The 22,629-nt window shown below is 32.8% G+C and overlaps 1 protein-coding gene across 1 annotated transcript; it reads left to right on the forward strand.

The window, feature by feature from the left end:
* Nucleotides 1-7: 7 nt before the first annotated feature.
* LOC143071885 (actin-binding protein IPP-like) lies at nt 8-20,919 on the forward strand. The gene is made up of 7 exons (XM_076246539.1): nt 8-26; nt 4,764-4,873; nt 8,431-8,684; nt 11,667-11,795; nt 14,137-14,991; nt 18,846-19,069; nt 20,528-20,919. Exons 2-7 carry the CDS (start codon nt 4,812-4,814, stop codon nt 20,756-20,758), a joined length of 1,755 nt encoding a protein of 584 aa, XP_076102654.1. The 5' UTR covers nt 8-26; nt 4,764-4,811; the 3' UTR covers nt 20,759-20,919.
* The last annotated feature ends 1,710 nt before the right edge of the window (nt 20,920-22,629 follow it).

Here is a 22,629-nt window from a genome sequence, read left to right on the forward strand (position 1 = left end):
TATTGCTCAGGCGTGACAGACGTGTAGTATGTAAATAAGGTTTTCAAATGAAAAAATGCAACATTTAGCATTCACCCATCCAATATAATCATTGTCTAATTCCTGAACCATGTCTTTTGTACACAGGTTCTTGTCAGGATAAAAAATAAATCCACGATAAAATAAGGTTTTTAGGTTAAAAAAATTTAGACAAGACTAGTGCCTGTGTGATCTGTGTGATCCTGTGTTTTTAATATTGTTGATTTATCTATAATACTAAAATTACGAGGTCCAATTTGTCAGCCGTCATCACGTAAAAACGACGAATCAAAGAATTCAACTTTATATATAACTAATATAGTATAAAGGTGTAGATTAAAAATTAATACACCACCCCAGGCCCTTTTGTTTTCCACGTAATTAATATTGCCAATAATTAAGAAGTTCCGGGTCGAGTCCGATACCGATACCAATAGTATATTCACCTGTTACCGATTAGCCTTATCTGTACGTTCCGCATCTGACAGGCGCACCACCAAACGGTGTATTCAGGATTAATATGCTATAGTATTACATGGGTCATAATCACAGGGTTGACACTACTTAATTGTCAAATTGTTACCTATTGTAGTATTTTAATCAGTTAGACTTTCTAAGATAACAATACGAATACTAAAAATCTGGACTAAAATAAGGCGTATAGGTACAGTTTTCAATTTGTTAGCGGGCATGACGTAAAACAGCGAATCAAAGAATTCAATATTTATAACTAATATAGGACAATGCTGTTGATTAAAAAATACTCCATTCCAGGACCTTTTGTTTTCCAAATAATTAATATTATCAATAATTGATAAGTTCCGGTTCGACGGGTTCAAACAGAAAGATTTGAAAGCAGAGAAAACTGTGTATCTTATAATCAGCATGACTTTATCAGATGACAATGCTAATACTAAAATAAGGCTTGCGCATAGTTATATACTTTAATTCAGTCACGGACCCGCGATATACGGGTGTGTTCTAGTATGTACAGATTTTCTAGCTATTGACACATTAATATTGTAGAATATAATCTGCAGTCCATAATGTGAACCTTTTCCAGTGAGTGACCAGAGAGCGGAAAAGCTTTATGTTGTGTCGACTCCAGGGGTTACAAGATATCTCTAGACTCTACACACAGGCACTTGTAGTCCGAGAATACACTGAAGTCCCACAGCCCCAGCTCACCTGGCAAAATAGCGGTTGGACCTCAGAGTAATCTGGGACTAAGGAACTTTTTTCTATCCATAGGAAGGTTGACTATCCTTGTACAATACATGTATACATGGATAGTAGTCCAAATAATTATGACGTCTGGCAAGGCTATTATAGTAGGAAGGTGTCCAAGGAAGAAGAAAAAAATAGCCTTGCCAGACGTCATAATTATTTGGACTATATGCATGATATATTTATACCCTTACCGAAAAAAAGCCCTGTGGCAAACATTTGCTGCAAGCTTGCTGCAATTGTTTGTTACAAATTTGCAGGAACTACACATATACTAATGTCATGTGTGAAGACACATTCAATTTATCTCTTTCAAAAATAGCACAGCAACATTTTTAAAGAGTCAGTTCTTGTCTTTATACAAACTGTCATTGGAAGAATTCTTGCAAACTCATGAGATTTAAGGAAATACATACATGCATTTGAGTTTTGAAAAAGGGGCAGGAGTCATTCTCAAATGACATAATATACTTGTATTAAAAAATGAACAAGGTAAAATCTCAAATGTGTCTTGAAACTATTAAGCTAGGTAATAATTGCATTACAGAATTTAACTTATTCTTAACAAACATGATCATGATGGTGCAGTACATCAGTTACATATTCAAACAGTTACAAACTTATAATAGCTCAAGTTTTTCAATAACACATACATGTATATATGTATATATATAGTTGCTTACTAAATTATGTATGATGATAACATTAATTATTTCATTAAATCGTGAAGTTCTATGAATCATTTGTACTTACAAAATTACATACTGATTATCCCATATCATTGAACCAAAATGCCTCCTTGATCTCTTATACCAGTTATATGTGAAATGCATTTCCAAACACAATCAACATGACCTAGCCACAATTTCAAATTGTTAGCATCCAGGAAGTGCCAACTAGGCATGCATGCCCAGTCAATATTGTGTAATTCCTGCAATGTTCTGGCAAACATATAGAATGGTCAAAGTTTTCTGCAATCTTGCGGCAAACATATAAAATGGTCAAAGTTTTCTGCAATCTTGCGGCAAACATATAAAATGGTCAAAGTTTTCTGCAATCTTGCGGTAAACATTCTAGATCTTTATTATTTTAAACTTTCTGGCAATCTTATGGCAAACATTGATGCTTGCAGCAATGTTTGCCGGAAGTTTGCAGCTAGCGGCAAACATCTGCTAACACTATTTTCTGTGTTCCTGCAAACTTTTTGTTTGCCGCAAACAATTCAGTTTCATAAGGGTTTAGCTGACCTTCACATGGCCTGTGACTCTACATAGAAAAATTTTAAACCTTAAAATTTGTTTATTGTTCTTTTAAATATAGATTTCACCACTGCAACAAGTGTGATACAATATTTCAAGACAGTTAAATTTTAATATTTAAAACCTGAGGCTTGCAGAGCTTTTTGAATAATTTAATTTTTAACTGTTGAGAGTGGAGGAATATCTTAATACATGAGTTATAGCATACCTGTCAACCTGTGACGATGAAAATGCAGGTCATGACCTGCATTGAAGAATCAAATCTCAGGTCATAACGCGTACGAACTTTTTCGAGCTGAATTTCAGTATTTATGGTACATTTTCTTATAATGTATATCAAAGATACCAAAACATCAATGCATGTTCACTTTGTTAAGTCATTTTAAATCTTATTAAATATTATTTCATTGCACTTTTAAACATTTTTATGAATTTGTGTAATTCAGTATTATGTGCTTTACTTTTAGATAAGAAATACTGGTATCATCAAACACTAAAATTTAATGTAATTCTTAAATGTTTGAGATTATTGACTATGTAGCCTTTAACCACAGTATTTTTTTCATTGAAGACGGAAATTAGACTATAATAAAATATAGTAATACAGTTAAAGGAGTATAAATGTAAAAAATAATTTTCAACTTTTTTTTAAAAATTGTATAAAGGTATAAAAATAATGAAAAGTTATTTTTCAATATGTATTTGAATTTTATATTATTATGATTTAATCTTTTTCACCCATAAAACGTAAATATAAGGAATAATTTTGAATGGTGACAAATAAGGGGAAGTAACTCTTAGTTGAACTATCTTTGTAAAACAACAGAGCAATTTATTTACGACCTAAAGCTAAGGTAATTGGTGTTAATCAACAGTGTGTTTGACACCAAAGCTGTCAAGTGAAGCCATGCACTTAATGGGTCACTTAATTTGACAGTTTACATAGCTAGATGAACTGCATGTTCATGGAAGAATTACGAATTTGCCGGTATTTCAAAGGAATATTACTTATGAAAATCAATCTCAAGGCTAAGAAATACGGGTGAAATCGGGTCATTTTCGGAATTTCCGGGTTATTTCAATGACCCGGCGGGTGATCCGGGTGATCCCTCAGAATTGTGAAAATCTCGGGTCACACCCGCAGAATCCGGGTCAGTTGACAGGTATGGTTATAGTGGTGGAATCTGTTTCTCTATTGATTATCATCCTTTCTTTTTCCAAGATTTGTGGAAAGTTGTGTTCTTAATGTGATTTAATCAGACATGGTCTCCTTTTTACCTGATGTCACTATAGGAAGTTTAAAAAAAAAATCAAGAAAATTTGACGTCATAATTAAATAATTAAATTATAACCAATAATTTGCCGAGAACAATTTTTCACCAGTGAGCTGAAATATTTTTCTCACATTGATCAAGAAATGTGAAAAAAGCACATAAATTAGAGAATGGTCTTTTCATCAGCACATATCTCTACTAAGTTAATCAGACTCATATATTTGTCTTGATGCATGTGTGACTCCTTGGTTGCTTTAATAATATGATATAACTTTATAGCCAAAGTTTTGGTGTAAGCCCTGATTCTAATATGACGTGCTTCTTTCGCTTTATGAATAAGCCGATGCTCTAAATCCAATAAATTTTTTTTGCACATGCATATATTGACTTCTGCAGAAAAATGAATTTTATTAAATTGGCATGCATTTAATATATTTCATTAACTTAAAACACTAACAAACTCTTACAATGATGCACATGTTGTTACTAATTCATTTATTATGACTAATGTATTGCATTCCAAATTTGATATATTTTACCAAGATACAACATTCATGCTGGCTGTTCAAAGACTCCTCCCTCTGAAAAATCACAGTGCAGCTGTTTGCTTCTTTATTAACAAAAAAGAAGGTTCATGGAAGAACCTACACAATCGCTTTACCTTTATACACATCAAACAGAAATTACCTTAATTGTCCTAATCAGAATTGAAATAATTGATGCAAGCTATACTTTATTGTAATTTTAACATGGTTAGGCATTATATTTGTGTTATTTTAGCCCTCACTATCGCTCATGCAAAAATAATCACAAATATAATGCCTACCCATGTTAAAAACTTTAAGTATAACTTGCATCAACTATTTCTTAATTAATCTACTTTTTGGCTCAATTGCTGGAATATTTTCTAAAAAAAATTCTAAAAACAGTTTGCTGTAAACATGGTAAATAACATCTAATTTTACATGATCTAATAATTTTTCAGCTGTATAATGAGCTGACTGTGCTATTTGAGAATATATACACAAATGTTATGTGGTATAACGAAACAATGGAAGATGAAATTGGTCACAAAATAGAGACCAGAGATGTCAGGTATGTTGATTAACTTGGATGTTAGTGAAACTGGTTTATCAAACTTATTAATAAGGCAATAAACAAGATTAATAATAAATAGCAGATTGTAAAGAGTTGTGGATTGATATATAATGTATGTGGTATGATTGCAAATGACACCACTTTAGCCACTAAGCAGAGTCCAAATGATGTACATGTATATAATGTACATGTACATGTAGGCTACTATGGGTAAATCTACAGCCTTCAACAATGAGAAAAACCCATACCATATAATCAGATTTAAAATGTCCCAACATGAAAAATGTGATTAAATTAAATTAATATGTGTTTGGGTATGCTTAGAACAAGTTGCAACAATGCTCACAACTTCTTTTTTTTCATTAACAGATTATTTTAAATGAATATATATGAGAATTAAGAATATAATTTTTTCTCCTCTTAATTCTACAGCTTGAACTTGTGAGTAAGGATAAATACTTTTTAATTCACTGGTAGAGGCTAGTGTAATTTGGATGTAGAGTTATCTCCCTTAGTCATTCAAATATGTACATGTATATTTATATGTTTTCTGGTTGTCATTTTGAAAATCTGTTTGTTCTTCTTGTTTAAGGTTAAAAATTTTGGTCAAGAAAGTTTACTGTGAAATTGAAAGCACATACACATGAATCTTTAGTACGCATGTCAATTATGATTTTAAGCCCTAGAATACGTCTGTATGTCCGTCTGTCCCACTTCAGGTTAAAGTTTTTGGTCATGGTAGTTTTTGATGAAATTGAAGTCAAATCAACTTGAACCTTAGTACTTATCTTCCCAATGATATAATCTTTCTAGTTTTAATGCCAAATTATCATATCAACCCAACTTTCACTGTCCAATGAACATAGAAATGATAGTGTGAGAAGAGCATCAGTGTACTATGGACACATTCTTGTTAACTTCTGTATATGGTAAATTATAGTTTCAACCCCAATTTCAGTGTTCACTAAATGTGATAGTGTGAAACCAGTACTTTTCATCTACATCATTAACAAGGAAAATGATAGTGCAAGCTAGGCATGGTTTTCTATGGAATATGTTTTTTTACTACATTTTGTACCTGATATTAATAAACAAGAGGCTCTCAAGAGCCTGAATCGCTCACCTTAATTTTTTGGGTTAAATCTCTCATCAATGATTATTTTGGCTTTTCAATTTATTTAAATGTTCTTTGAATCGCCTTATTTTCTTCAAAAGCAAAAAAAAAATCATTTTCTCCTATGTTCTATTTTAGCCATAGGAGCTATGTTTCTTGACATACAAGGAAATAAAATATAAAATTTATACTAGATACTCTGAAACTCATTTAACCTAAGTTTGGCTGAAATTGATACAGCAGTTTCAAAGGAGAAGATTTTTTAAAGTAAGTCAACATGATGAACAAATTGTGAAAAAAAGTCTTTAAAGGGCAATAACTCCTTAAGGGGTCAATTGACAATTTTGGTCAAATAAACTTATTTGTAGATCTTACTTTGTTTAACATTTTTGCTATTAACAGTTTATCTGTATCTATAATAATATTCAAGATAATAACCAAAAACTGCAAAATTTCTTTAAAATCATCAATTAAGGGGCATTGTACCTGAAAAACCAGTTACCCAATTCGGCTGAAAATTTCAGGACAGGTAGACCTTGACCTAATAAATACTTTAACTTCTTGTTTTATTTGCTCTAAATGCTGGAGTTTTTGAGATATAAGCCAAAAACTGCATTTTATCCTGTGTTCTATATTTAGCCATGACGGCCATGTTTTTTGACAAAATAGAAAATAAAACACAAACTTTATTTAATACACCCTACTGATCATTCAGTTGAAGTTCGGTTGAATTTGGTTGAGTAGTTTTAGAGGAGAAGATTTTTTAAAGTTAGCAAATATGATGAACAAATTGTGAAAAATTGTCATTGAAGGACAATAACCCCTTAAGGGGTCAATTGACAATTTTGGTCATTAAACTTATTTGTAGATCTTACTTTGCTGATCATTTTTGCTGTTTACAGTTTATCTTTATCTATAATAATATTCAAGATAATGACCAAAAACTGCAAAATTTCCTTAAAATTACCAATTAAGTGGCAGCAACGCAACAATGGGTTGTTCGAATCATCTGAAAATTTCAGGGCTAATAGATCTTGACCTATTGAACATTTTTACTCCATGTCAGATTTGCTCTAAATGCTTTCGTTTTTGAGATATAAGCCAAAAACTGCATTTGACCCTTATGTTCTATTTTTAGCAATGGTGTCCATGTTTGTTGATAGATCAAAATTTCGGATACAATTTATAAACTAGATACCCTAAGGAACATTCATTTTAAGTTTGGAAGTATTTGGCCGGGTAGTTTCAGAGGAGAAGATTTTTGTAAAAGTTAATTAAGATTAACGAAAAATGGTTAAAAATTGACTATAAAGGGCAATAACTCCTAAAGGGGTCAATTGACAATTTTGGTCATATAAACTTATTTGTAGATCTTACTTTGCTGATCATTTTTGCTGTAAACAGTTTATCTTTATCTATAATAATATTCAAGATAATGACCAAAAACTGCAAAATTTCCTTAAAATTACCAATTAAGTGGCAGCAACCCAACAATGGGTTGTTTGATTCATCTGAAAATTTCAGGGCTGATAGAACTTGACCTAATGAACAGTTTAACCTATGTCAGATTTGCTCTAAATGCTTTCGTTTTTGAGATATAAGCCAAAAACTGCCTTTGACCCCTATGTTCTATTTTTAGCAATGGCCACCATGTTTGTTGATAGATCAAAACTTGGGATACAATTTATAAACTAGATACCCTAAGGAACATTCATTTAAAGTTTGGAAGTATTTGGCCTAGTAGTTTCAGAGGAGAAGATTCTTGAAATAGTTTACGACGACGACGGACGACGACAGACGACGACGGACTCCAAGTGATGGCATAAGCTCACTTGGCCCTTCGGGCCAGGTGAGCTAAAAAACAAAATGAAACTCAATGCAATTATTTTTTTTTAAAGGAATCTACATATGTAGTGCATTTTTGTCATTTTAATCTTGTGGTTCAGTTATTTTATTTTAATTTATAAATTGATGCAAAAATTGTATTTTTAGATATAGGAAGATGTGGTGTGAGTGCCAATGAGACAACTCTCCATCCAAATAACAATTTATAAAAGTAAACCACTATAGGTCAATGTACGGCCTTCAACACAGAGCCTTGGCTCACAACAAACAACAAGCTATAAAGGGCCCCAAAATAACTAGTGTAAAATCATTTAAACAGGAAAACCAACGATCTAGTCTATATAAAGAATATTTGACTGGATATTTTTGATTTAATTGCTTTGACTGCTTTGACAAATCATTCAAAAAAACCTGAAGAAAATTGTTAAACACACAAATCTGTGGTTTACATGTACTAAAAGAATCCAAAGGAATGATTAATTTACAGTACATGTTTCTTTGTCATGTTAACAGTTTTTATTACCAAACAAGCTACAGTTTCATTAGCAATCAAGTTTGTTAAAAACTTACATAATAAGTTTCTTATATTTTACAGGTTAGAATATGAGGCTTACAGAAAAGAATTCTCCAAAAAATTACACCAGTTGAGATCTAATGATGAATTTTGTGATATTGATATTCAAGTAGGCAGTCAGACGTTCAGAGCACATAAAATCATTTTAGCTGCTGGTAGTTCTTATTTCAGTGCTATGTTCTGCAGTGGAATGATGGAAGACCATGCTGATGTAGTCACACTTTATGACATTGATCCTAAAATATTTTCTGTTTTACTAGATTTCATATATCTTGGTATGTAATACATGTATGTTAAATTACACAATATATTATTAATAGAAAATGAAATAAGAATGTGTAAGAAACCAGTCTTCTTGAATTGTGGTAATATTTGGGATCTTGGCACAATTGTGAATTCTACATTTTTTTCTTTGAAAACACAAATGCAAGGGGCAGCCAAAAAACATAAGTTTATGAAAAATCTAACATCATTGTCAAAAGATTTACATAATAACATTGATCCACTAACCACTGCACAGAATAGAGATAATAAGATGTGGTATGAGTGCCAATGAGACAACTCTCCATCCAAGTCACAATTTTGAAAAGTAAATCATTATAGGTCAAAGTACAGCCTTCAACACAGAGTATTGGCTAACACGGAAACAGCAAGCTATAAAAGGCATATTGAACGACACCAACCCTGCCAAAAAAACCAAGAGTGAATGAACATATTCACTATTCTAATTCAATTTGTATGTAACAATATTTTTCATTGGCTAAAAGTTGCCGTCAAATCCACAGTTGACCAGGGGTAACTAAGGATGGACCCGCCATTTTGATTTGTTGAATCTACAAATGTTCGATTACTACTATATAATCGAAAATAAAACAACAGCTACCTCGAATTTGTCGTTTTAATGTCATTTTATTCAAATTTGAATCGTATAGGTAACGTAATAACCTCCATTTTGTAAGTTTTCATTTGTATGACGTCACTTTTAGCCATGAAGTTTCGCGGATTTTTTTTTTTATTTGTCAAATTTATACCTTTTTAGCTCACCTGTCCCGAAGGGACAAGTGAGCTTATGCCATCACTTGGCGTCCGTCGTTGTCCGTCGTCTGTCGTCCGTCGTCTGTCGTCGTCTGTCGTCGTCTGTCGTCGTCTGTCGTCGTAAACTATTTCAAGAATCTTCTCCTCTGAAACTACTGGGCCAAATACTTTCAAACTTTAACTGAATGTTCCTTAGGGTATCTAATTTATAAATTGTATCCAAAGTTTTGATCTATCAACAAACATGGTCGCCATTGCTAAAAATAGAACATAGGGGTCAAATGCAGTTTTTGGCTTATAACTCAAAAACCAAAGCATTTAGAGCAAATCTGACATGGGTAATATTGTTTATCAGGTCAAGATCTATCTGCCCTGAAATTTTCAGATGAATCAGACAACCCGTTGTTGGGTTGCTGCCCCTGAATTGGTAATTTTAAGGAAATTTTGCTGTTTTTGGTTATTATCTTGAATATTATTATAGATAGAGATAAACTGTAAACAGCAATAATGTTCAGCAAAGTAAGATTTACAAATAAGTCAACCTGACGGAAATGGTCAGTTGACCCCTTTAGGAGTTATTGCCCTTTATAGTCAATTTTTAACCATTTTTCGTAAATCTTAGTAATCTTTTACAAAAATCTTCTCCTCTGAAACTACTGGGCCAAATACTTCCAAACTTTAACTGAATGTTCCTTAGGGTATCTAGTTTGTAAATTGTATCCGAAGTTGTGATCTATCAACAAACATGGTCGCCATTGCTAAAAATAGAACATAGGGGTCAAATGCAGTTTTTGGCTTATAACTCAAAAACCAAAGCATTTAGAGCAAATCTGACATGGGATAATATTGTTTATCAGGTCAAGATCTATCTGCCCTGAAATTTTCAGATGAATCAGACAACCTGTTGTTGGGTTACTGCCCCTGAATTGGTAATTGTAAAGAAATTTTGCTGTTTTTGGTTATTATCTTGAATATTATTATAGATAGAGATAAACTGTAAACAGGAATAATGTTCAGCAAAGTAAGATTTACAAATAAGTCAACATGACGGAAATGGTCAGTTGACCCCTTTAGGAGTTATTGCCCTTTATAGTCAATTTTTAACCATTTTTCGTAAATCTTAGTAATCTTTTACAAAAATCTTCTCCTCTGAAACTACTGGGCCAAATACTTCCAAACTTTAACTGAATGTTTCTTAGGGTATCTAGTTTGTAAAGTGTATCCGAAACTATGATCTATCAACAAACATGGTCGCCATTGCTAAAAATAGAACATAGGGGTCAAATGCAGTTTTTGGCTTATAACTCAAAAACCAAAGCATTTAGAGCAAATCTGACGTTGGGTAATATTGTTTATCAGGTCAAGATCTATCTGCCCTGAAATTTTCAGATGAATCAGACAACCTGTTGTTGGGTTGCTGCCCCTGAATTGATAATTTTAAGGAAATTTTGCTGTTTTTGTTTATTATCTTGAATATAATTATAGATAGAAATAAACTGTAAACAGCAATAATGTTCAGCAAAGTAAGATCTTCAATTAAGTCAATTTGACCAAAATTGTCAATTGACCCCTTAAGGAGTTATTGCCCTTTAAAGACTTTTTTCACAATTTGTTCATCATGTTGACTTACTTTAAAAAATCTTCTCCGTTGAAACTGCTGTATCAATTTCAGCCAAACTTAGGCTAAATGAGTTTCAGAGTATCTAGTATAAATTTTATATTTTATTTCCTTGTATGTCAAGAAACATAGCTCCTATGGCTAAAATAGAACATATGAGAAAATGATTATTTTTTTTGGCTTTTGAAGAAAATAGGACGATCCAAAAAACATTTAAATAAATTGAAAAGCCAAAATAATCATTGATGAGAGATTTAACCAAAAGAATTAAGGTGAGCGATTCAGGCTCTTGAGAGCCTCTTGTTTTCAGGTGTTATCGTATTATTTCTTTTTGTAATGCATTAGAATTGGAATAACAGTACTGTAGAACTTGAAGAGTTGCCACCGTCAATTTTGATTTGACGGTGGCAACTCTTCAACTACAGTACTGTTATTCCTTAATTGACACTGTTTAATGTATACTATACTTCAGTTAAAAAGTGTTGATAAGTCTTATTCTTTGATTAGGTATCATACACAAGTAAATTGGTAAATTTATCTTGTCCTATTGTAAATAATCTTTAAATTTCTAATCTAGTATTGAGGGTCATTTTACATATTTTAGGAGAAATAGATGTGACAGAAGAGAACTGCCAAGATCTGATGTATGTAGCAGACATGATTGATTTACTTCCTGTTGTAACAGCATGTGTGACCTTCTTGAAGGACAATATACAGCCATACAATTGTATAGGTAGGAACACAAAACTTTCAATGTAAAAAAAAGAATATGTGTTATGATTGCCAATGACACAACTGTCTGTAAGAGACTAAAATGACACAGAAATTAACAACTTTATGTCTGTGTGGCATTCAACAACGTGCAAAGCCCATTACCCATAGTCAGCAATAAAAGGCCCAGAAATGACAATGTAAAATAATTCAAACGAGAAAACAAACCGCTGATTTATGTACAAAAAATGAACGAAAAACAAATATGTAACACATAAACAAACGACAACCAGTGAATTACAGGCTCCTGACTTGGGACAGGCACATACATAGAGAATATGGCGGGGTTAAACATGTTAACGGGTTCCAAACCCTCTCCTTAACCTGGCACAGTGGTGTAACAGAACAACATTAGAACAAACTATAAAAATCAGTTGAAAAAGGCTTAACTCATCAGATGGATAAAAATACAAATACTACAAATACAAGTGGACTTGGCCAGGTACTTGGACATCCCAACAACAAAAAGACACTCTAAGTACAGATATGAGAACACTCGCAGTTACTGACAGCTAGTTCAAATCCACTAACAACTAATAAAAAAAAACAAAAAAAAAACATGCATCTAAGACTTAATTATCAATAAGTACACACCCAACATCCAATTGATTTAGTGTAAAGACATCATAAACAGTCAGAGAAAAACATGACCTTGTGCAATGCCAAGATGCAGGTATCGACAGATTGTAGATCCATGAATGTATTATATATATATATATATGTCACTGTATCTTGCATTAATTTGTAGGATCCTTTACTATAGATAATTGAGCTGATCTGTAACAATAACATCTCCATGCCTTATATATCATGTACTGTAGTACGACGCTAGATTAAAACTGATGAGGAAAGGTAACACACGGCCACCGAAAGCTTTATATTTGTGAAGCCCAGGTGGTGGTGTGGTCTAGCGGGACGGCTACAGTGCAGGCGATTAGGTGTCACAATATCTCAGTAGCATGGGTTCGAATCCCGGCGAGGGAAGAACAAAAAATTTGCCAAAGCAAATTTACAGATCTAACATTGTTGGGTTGATGTTTAAACGAGTTGTTGAAAACTACGTTCAAACCTATGATTGCGTTGGATAAAAACCGCAATTTTTATACGTGTGCATGTAAAACAAATTTCGTTGTAGAAGGGTCTTAAAACAGCACAAACAACATTTTCCAAAAGACCAAAAAACTGAAAAAGTATATTTAAAACAAAACGCATTTGACTAACAGGTCGAACAACTGATGTTCTTTAACCCTGCTGACTGCCGTTTGCGATTGCCAAATAAAATTGATCACAAGATGTAACAAAATGGATCTTAATATAAATTTAATACTAAACAAAAAAAAAAATTTAACTTGTGGCCACGATGTTATGCCACAAACATACGGTGTCAATATTTTTTTAGTACAACCGATCTGGATTTCGACAATAAATGTCTCTTCAGTGATGTTAGGGATCGAAACGGTATTTGGAAGGCCATATAAAAAATACCCTCATTTTTAGAAAAAGTACCCTCATTTTAAGAGTCAATATAGGATGAACGGATCATATAAACCGGAGGGAAAATATGATACAAGCCCAAACGAAAAAATATAAACGAGTCTAAATTGAAAACTACGTTCAAACCTATGATTGCGTTGGATAAAAACCACAATATTTAGTTTGCTTTTAATTTACTGATAATGTCTGTCTTAAGCAGATAAAAGGAATATGTATACCTCCATTTATTTGATGTTTACACTTCTAGGAAATCATTTTGAAGAAACATGTTGGTTTTCATATTTTGATTAATGTCTCTTTCTACATGTCTTATTTTTATTTGGGAGCTTACTACTTTTTTGACAAGTAACTGAAAAATAAAAAAATGATTATTAAAATAGATTGCAGAGGCTGTATTTGTCAATATACCAACTACTTAAGTTCCTTTAGATTTGTTTTCAAAACTTTGTAAAAAATCTGGGTATGGATGTTGGTTTTTTTAGTCACAATTTATACTTTTGCTGAATTCAGAATTATGTTTCCTCTTTTATCTAAAATGTGTGACCAAGCTGGAGAACTACTTTTGAAAAAGTTGAAGTCAAATCAACTTGAAACTTAGTACACATGTTCCCTATGATATGATCTTTCTAATTTTAAATGCTAAATTATACTTTTGACCCCAATATCACGGTCTACTGTGCATAAATAATGAAAGTGCCTGTGGGGCATTAGTGTACTATGGAAACATTCTTGTTTTTTCCTATAAAGACTGCATATTGATTATTGAAGATTTTCTTTAAACAAAAAGGACTTTTTTTTCAATTTTCTAGGAATTCACAGATGTGCAGACACACCAAATCTTCAAGAACTTAGATTGTTTGCTGAAGATTACGTAGAGACAAATTTTAGCAAAGTCACAAAAGAAGAAGAATTTTTAGAACTACCATCGACAGAAGTGATGACATGGCTTGAACGTGAAACTATAAATATCATTAGTGAAATTGAAGTATTAGATGCAGCATTGTATTGGACAGAACAAAATATTGACAACAGACTTACAATTTTACCAAAGTTATTAGACTATGTTAGGTTCCCTGTTCTTAACCACAGTCAAATGCAGGAATTGTTTAGTAAACATGTTAAAAGTAGAATGGTGGTATCTGCCGTCAGAACTTATCTTAGAACTTGTGATATTTTGTCAAACGATATTCGATCATTTCCAAGAAAATCCTCAAACAGAAGTATTTATGTAATAGGTGGATTTAATCGTTCTAAAAATGGAAGATGGAGTGATGCTATATCGTTAAAAACTGTAGTAAAATACGACACATTTCAAAAACAATGGGAAAGTGTTCATAGTATTTCATGCCCCCGTAGCAAACATGCTGCTGTGTCATTAAACAGAAAAATATATGTGGTAGGCGGCGAGGATGATCTGTTGATGTATAACAATCTGGAAATATATAATCTGCAAACAGGAAAGTGGACGGAGGGACCATCAATGAGTGTTCCACGGTCTGGATTTGGTCTATGTGCCTGTGATGGGAAGATTTATGCCTTTGGAGGATGGGTAGGAAGTGTTTTAGGGGATAATGTAGAAGTGTATGATCAAAATGTAGGAACCTGGATCACAGATTCTGTTATACCACACCCTAAATTTGCATGTGGAGTTGTGGAAATGGATGGTAGGTACAAATGTACCAATATAGAAAATGCTGTTTGATGTAAAATTTACAGAAACAAAACACTATTTCTTCTTTCACTTTCTATGGAATGTTTTGGTTCCAACTGTTTAGGAATTAGGGGTAAAAAAAGGGGCCCAAATAAGCATTATTCTTGGTTTTTGCACAATAACTTTAGTATAAGAAAATAGAAATCATTGAAATTTAAACACAAGGTTTATGAACACAAAAGGAAGGTTGGGATTGATTTTGGGAGTTGAGATCCCAACAGTTTAGGAATTAGGGGCCAAAAAAGGGGCCCAAATAAGCATTTTTCTTGGGTTTCGCACCATAACTTTAGTATAAGTAAATAGAAATCTATGAAATTTAAACACAAGGTTTATGACCATGAAAGGAAGGTTGGGATTGATTTTGGGAGTTTTGGTCCCAACAGTTTAGGAAAAGGGGCCCAAAGGGTCTTTTTTTTATTTCATCAAAAATTGAATAACTGGGGTTCTTTGATATGCCGAATCTAACTGTGTATGTAGATTCTTAATTTTTGGTCCCGTTCTCAAATTGGTCTACATTAAGGTCAAAAGGGTCCAAAATTAAACTTAGTTTGATTTTAACAAAAATTGAATCCTTGGGGTTCTTTGATATGCTGAATCTAAAAATGTACTTAGATTTTTGATTATTGGCCCAGTTTTCAAGTTAGTCCAAATCGGGATCCAAAATTAAACTTTGTTTGATTTCATCAAAAATTGAATAATTGGGGTTCTTTGATATGCCAAATCAACTGTCAGTCAGGGGTACTACTTGTACAATTGTATTTTTAACCGGATTTTTGTGACAAAAATGTCGGTTATTAATTTGGGGATGTACGGCGGGCGGGCGGGCGGTCGCTCGGTCGGTCGGGCGGGTTTCGGGCGGCAATCAAATGTTGTCCGTGCATTAACTCATGAACCGTTCAACCAAAGCTTTTAAAATTTTAATATGTTGTTACTGACAACTAAATGAAGGTCAAGTTCAATAATGGCGATTTTGACTTTTACCGTTCAGGAGTTGTGGTTCTTGAAAGATTGAAAAATGGAGTTTCCAGTCGTGTCCGTGCATTTACGCATGAACTGTTCTACCTAAGCTTCCCAAATTTTAATATGTTGTTACTGATGACAAAATGGAGGTCATGTTCAATAATGACGATTTTGACTTTTACCGTTCAGGAGTTATGGTTCTTGAAAGATTGAAAAATGGTGTTTCCAGTCGTGTCCGTGCATTTACGCATGAACTGTTTTACCAAAGCTTCCCAAATTTTAATATGTTGTTACTGATGACAAAATAGTGGTCAAGTTCAATAATGACGATTTTGACTTTTACCGTTCAGGAGTTATATGGTTCTTGAAAGATTGAAAAATGGTGTTTCCAGTCGTGTCCATGCATTTTCTCATGAACCATTCAACCAAAGCTTTTGAAATTTTTATATGTTGTTACTGATGGCAAATTAGAGGTCAAGTTCAATAATGACGATTTTGACTTTTACCGTTCAGGAGTTATGGTTCGTGAAAGATTGTGAAATGGCGTTTCCATTCACGTTGTTGCATTTACTCATGAACCATTCAATCTAAGCTTTTCAAATTTTAAGATGTTGATACTGATGACAAAATGGAGGTCAAATTTGATATTGACGATTTTCACTTTCACCATTCATCAGTAATGGTTTTTGTGATATTGCCAGGACACAAATAAATATTAATAAATCCGGTTTGCTGTCGTTGTGACAGCCTCTTGTATTTACTTGAAGAAGTAAAAAAAAAATATACACATATAAGTAAATTTGTAGGATACCTATACAAGTGAATTTTATTTACTTGTATAGGTAAAAAAAAAATTGGCTTAGTTATGTCCCTTAGGCATTCAGAATTTTTTACTTGTGTAAGTAAAAAAATTATCCTTTCTTCTTTTCTTGAATTCTTAAGATTTCTTTGCTCTAATAGAATTTTAAATTGTGTACCCATTACAGATGTCTTTACTAATCATTTAAGTGTAATTTCATGGACAATGAAAATTCCATTTGTCTGTTATCTTCATAACACTGCTCATTTACAAGCCCCAAAGGAGCAATTTTTGATTGCCTTGCACAAATATACAAAGTCTTTGCTCAATCAGTTACTTTGATGAATTAATGAGATGAAACATTGAACTTTAATGAAAAAATTTTACCAAACCTGGGAAAAATCATTAAAGGCATGATTTTACATCTCAAAACTTGAGGATTTTTGTGGGATTGTAAGAAAAATAGAGATTATTCAAACATTATTTATTTACTTATATGTGTATATTTTTTTTACTTCTTCAAGTAAATAAAATACACTTGTACAAGTGGTACCCCTGACTGATTGTGTATGTAGATTCTTAATTTTTGGTCCCGTTTTCAAATTGGTCTACATTAAAGTCCAAAGGGTCCAAAATTAAACAAAGTTTGATTTTAACAAAAATTGAATTATTGGGCTTCTTTGATATGCTGAATCTAAACATGTACTTAGATTTTTGATTATGGGCCCAGTTTTCAAGTTGGTCCAAATCAGGATCCAAAATTATTATATTAAGTATTGTGCAATAGCAAGAAATTTTCAATTGCACAGTATTCAGCAATAGCAAGAAATCTTCAATTGCACAGTATTGTGCAATAGCAAGACATTTTCAATTGCACAGTATTGCACAATAGCATGAAATCTTCAATTGCACAGTATTGTACAATAGCAAGTATTTTCAATTGCACAGTATTGCGCAATAGCAAGAAATATCTAATTGCACAATATGTGCAATAGCAAGAAATTTTCAATTGGAGTTATCTTTCTTTGTCCAGAATAATAGTTGAATAAACTTAAATCATTGTTTCATACAATATACATTTGTATATTCACTTTTACTACCAACTGATAAATTAAAACAATCTTTACCATTCAGTGATAACAAGCACTTTTTTTACATTTTAATATTTTATGATGTATTTAAATGAGTAGTTATTGTTGCAAACTCCTTTAGAAATTTGAATTGAGATCAGTTTTGGAATAAGAGAAAGGGGGATGTGAAAAAAAATGGATGGGGGGGGGGGGGGGGGGGTCAATTTTTCTCATTTCAGATTTCATACCTTTGTAAATAAAAAGAAAATTTCTTCAAACATTTTTTTGAGAGGATTAATATTCAACAGCGTAGTGAATTGCTCAAAGGCAAAAATCAAATTTTAAGTTTATTAGACCACATTCAATCTGTGTTAGAAACCTATGCGGGGTCAACTATTTAATCACAATCCAAATTTAGAGCTGAATCCAGCTTGAATGTTGTGTCCATACTTGCCCCAACCGTTCAGGGTTCAACCTCTGCGGTCGTATAAAGCTGCGCCCTGCGGAGCATCTGGTTCTTTCTAGTGGTCAACACATGGTCTTTAATAATAAATTAGTGATCTCATCATGTGACAAGCTCTTTATCATTTTGACAACTGTTCATTAAATTACAAAGCATATGCTATGTTGAAGAACCATTGGTTGTTTAATTCTGTTGTTTTCTTTGACACATTCCCTGTTTCCAGTCTCAATTTTATTATCAATCTCAAATTCCTAAATAAGGATAAAAAATTAAAAAATCAATTATGCAAACACACAGAAAGAAATTTGCTTACTTGGGAAATGTACATCAGTGTGTGACATGGTTAAAATATGTGAGTACTGAGCCTGGGGAAAATGTCTGTAAAAACACACTTTACCATCAACTGGTCGTTATGAAATCATAATGAATATTTAAAAAAAAATTCTGATAAATAAAATTCAGAATGATTTTTAAATTGACTAGAATAATTTATCAGAGTTTTTATTTTTTGACAGGAATGATTTATATAGTTGGCGGAACTGAGACAGAAAGTTCAACAGAAATGTTCACTTGTGATGGCTTTAATCCTGTAACAAGGGAATGGACAGAACTACAGAATATGAATGTTAGACGTTCAGATTTAGCCCTTGTGTCTCTAGATGGCTATATTTATGCTGTTGGAGGCTATAATGAAAATGACAGAGAACTTAGCACTGTAGAGAGGTATTCACCTGAGGAGGTTAGTTAATATACACAGGTTTTGTTTGAAATCAAAGGTGGATTTTTTTTCCTGTAACCATAAAAAGTAGAGAGTTTCATGTCATTTCAACTAAATAATAACAATAAACTTTTTTCTTTGTAATCCAAAAGGACAAAGATCATTAAAACACATTTGGTTCAAAAGAATACTTTTTTTTAAATGTACACATGCACTAAAAAATTGGTATTAAAGTAAGTTAGATTTTAATATTAAAAGTGTAGGCTAGCTGAGCTTTTTAAATAATTAAAATTAACTGTTGAGAGTGGAGAAATATTGTAATAAAAGAGTTATAGTGGTGTAATCTTGTTTTCTTATATTTATTATCTTTCCTTTTCAAAAATTTGCAGAAAGTTGTGTACTTTATATGTGACTTCATATGACATGGTCACTTTCTTTCACGACATCACAATAGGAAATTACGAAGAAATCCACAAAATTAACGTCATAATTAGATTTCAACCAATTATTTGCCTAATCATTGGATTAGTTAAACCAGGTGCTCCACAGGGCAAAGCTTTATACGACTGCAGAGGTCGAACCCTTAACATTTGGGGCAAGTATGGACACAACATTCAAGCTTGATACAGCTCTGAATTTGGATTGTGATCAAATTTTTGACATAATATGGGTTTCTGACACAAAACAAATGTCAAGATCTTAAAAATCTATTGCGCAATATTGTGCAATTAAAGATTACTTCTTCAAACTTTTCAAAAATTTGTAATTTGAGAAATTTGGAGAAAAAAAATTTGAAAACTGCTACCACCTCCCCCCCCCCTTTTTTTAGCAATTAGTCCAAAACCTGACATTTCTTTATACATAATTTACAAGTAGTGTAAGGGAGGTAGATCTGAACATACCCAACATTGTATGTTAAATGTTTTTGAATTACCTCCCTTACACTGCTTTTAAATTGTCTTAATTATCCATTGACCAGAAAAACCTAGTTTTCCCCCTTTTTTTGCCCCTAATTCTATAAAATTTAGAGCCACAACCCCCAAAGTGAATACTAACAATCCCTTCATGGTATGGAAACTTTTGGTATAATTTCAGAGAAATTTATACATTTGAACACAAGTTATTGTTTGAAAACTACAAAAATGCTTATTTTGGGCCCCCTTTTTGGCCCCTAATCCCTAAACTATTGGGACCATAACCCCCAAAATCAATCCCAACCTTCCTTTAATGATATTGAACCTTCTTGTAAAAATTTATAGAGATCCATTCACTAAAACTAAATCAAAACTAAAGTAATTGTCCGGAAACCAAATGTGTCTTCAGACGAAGATGCAGACGACATGATAGCATTATACGACGCAAAAAAAATTGGAAAATTAAAAAGGGTTTCATAAGTTAGTGTAATATTTATTAAATAAGTGACAATTTACAAAGTATAGATAACATACATTAAGAGAGAATATCTTTAATATTTTTCAGAATACATGGACTATGATTTCACCAATGTCAGAAAGAAGAACAGCACCAAGTGCTGTTGGCTTGAATGGACAATTATATGTAATTGGTGGAAGTAAACGATTGGTGGATAACCCATACACTGCTCCTGTTACACTAGAATCTGTAGAATGTTATGATCCACAAACTGATTTATGGACAGAGTTGCCTCCCTTACCTATAGGCAGAAGCGAAGCTGCTGCTGTAGTTTTATGAAAATTAATTTATTTGAAATCTTTCTCTGTGACATTAAATGTTCTTATTAATATTTATTTATTTTTTGAGAGTTTTTATCTTCAGAGTGAAAAACAAACTGTCTATGAACTGTAATGTGAGTCACACTTTGAAATAAAATTATATCCTAAAGCTTTACAAAATTTTAAAGTTTTTAATGTATGGATATTTTTATACACAAATATATAAATCCAGCCACTTGTTTTCCTCTAATGAATTCTTGTCCATTTTGATATTGTGGGCCTTTTAGAGCTTTCCTACTATTTAGGTTTTGCACTTTTTTATACCCCCGCTTTATCTCTGTCTGTCCATTTATTGGTCCATCCGCAAGTCCGTCCATCTCATGAATATTTATCGTTGCATCTTACTCAGGAACTACATCAAAAGGATTTCTGAAATTTGGTTTCAGGTTCTATATAAGTCAGCTATACTGTGTGGTGCATTTTCAGATTCATCACTCAACAACTAACTGTTTACTGAACACTTGTTTCATAGCCAAGTTGAAAATTTTTGTCACAGTATTCTCAGGAAGAACAATACAAGGATTTCTAAAATTTAATTTCAGGGTTTATATAAGTCAGCTTTACCGTGTGATGGGTTTTCAGATTCATCACTCAACAACTTCCTGTTTACTGAAATATTTGGGCAGTGGTATCATCAGTGAGCAGTAGCTCATGCTTTCTCTTGCTGTCCCAGTCATATAAAAAAGAAGATGTGATATGATTGCCAATGATGAGCGGACCGTGCAAGGGCTGTATAGCCAGTCAAGGTCGTTAAAAACTTCCATTTGCATTGCCAATGACACAACTCTCCACAAGAGACCAAATGACACAAAAATTAACAACTTTAGGTCACTGGACGGCCTTCAACAATGAACAAGCCCATACCACATAGTCAGCTATAAAAGGCCCCGAAATCACAAATGTAAATCAATTCAAACAAGAAAACTAACGACCAAATTTATGTACAAAAAATGAACTAAAAACAAATATGTAACAAATCAACAAACGACAACCACTGAATTACAGGCTCCTGACTTGGGACAGGCACATACATACAGAATGTGGCAGGGTTAAACATGTTAGCGGGATCCCAACCCTCCCTGCTAATGCATGCCACATCTGCTTGTTTATTTTTATTCATTAAACATAAAATAGAGGTTGGATTTCAATGAGACAACATTCAAACAAAAATCGTGTAATCAAAATTGATAAAATTCGTTTTTTATAATAAGTATTCATACCTTATGTCAAATGCCAATTGATTTTATTGAAAGGCACCAATAGCTGACAAGCACCTTTTTTAGCTCACCTGGCCTAAAAGGCCAAGTGAGCTTTTCTCATCACTTGGCGTCCGGCGTCCGGCGTCGTCGTTAACTTTTACAAAAATCTTCTCCTCTGAAACTACTGGGCAAAATTAAACCAAACTTGGCCACAATCATCATTGGGGTATCTAGTTCAAAAAATGTGTCCGGTGACCCGGCCAACCATCCAAGATGGCCGCCATGACTAAAAATAGAACATGGGGGTAAAATGCAGTTTTTGGCTTATAACTCAAAAACCAAAGCATTTAGAGCAAATCTGACATGGGGTAGAATTGTTAAACAGGTGAAGATCTATCTGCCCTGAAATTTTCAGATGAATCGGATAACCCGTTGTTGGGTTGCTGCCCCTGAATTAGTAATTTTAAGGAAATTTGACTGTTTTTGGTTATTATATTGAATATTATTATAGATAGAGATAAACAGTAAACAGCAATAATGTTCAGCAAAGTAAGATTTACAAATAAGTCAACATGACTGAAATGGTCAGTTGACCCCTTTAGGAGTTATTGCCCTTTATAGTCAATTTTTA

This window comes from Mytilus galloprovincialis, chromosome 1 (assembly GCF_965363235.1).
Source record: "Mytilus galloprovincialis chromosome 1, xbMytGall1.hap1.1, whole genome shotgun sequence".
Lineage (NCBI taxonomy): Eukaryota > Metazoa > Mollusca > Bivalvia > Mytilida > Mytilidae > Mytilus > Mytilus galloprovincialis.

Coding starts and splice junctions, on each gene's coding strand:
- LOC143071885 (XM_076246539.1), top strand. CDS start 4,812: ATGTGGTATAACGAAACAATGGAAGATGAAATTGGTCACAAAATAGAG. Junction 11,796..14,136: donor ACAGCCATACAATTGTATAG/GTAGGAACACAA, acceptor TCAATTTTCTAG/GAATTCACAGATGTGCAGAC. Junction 14,992..18,845: donor TGGAGTTGTGGAAATGGATG/GTAGGTACAAAT, acceptor ATTTTTTGACAG/GAATGATTTATATAGTTGGC.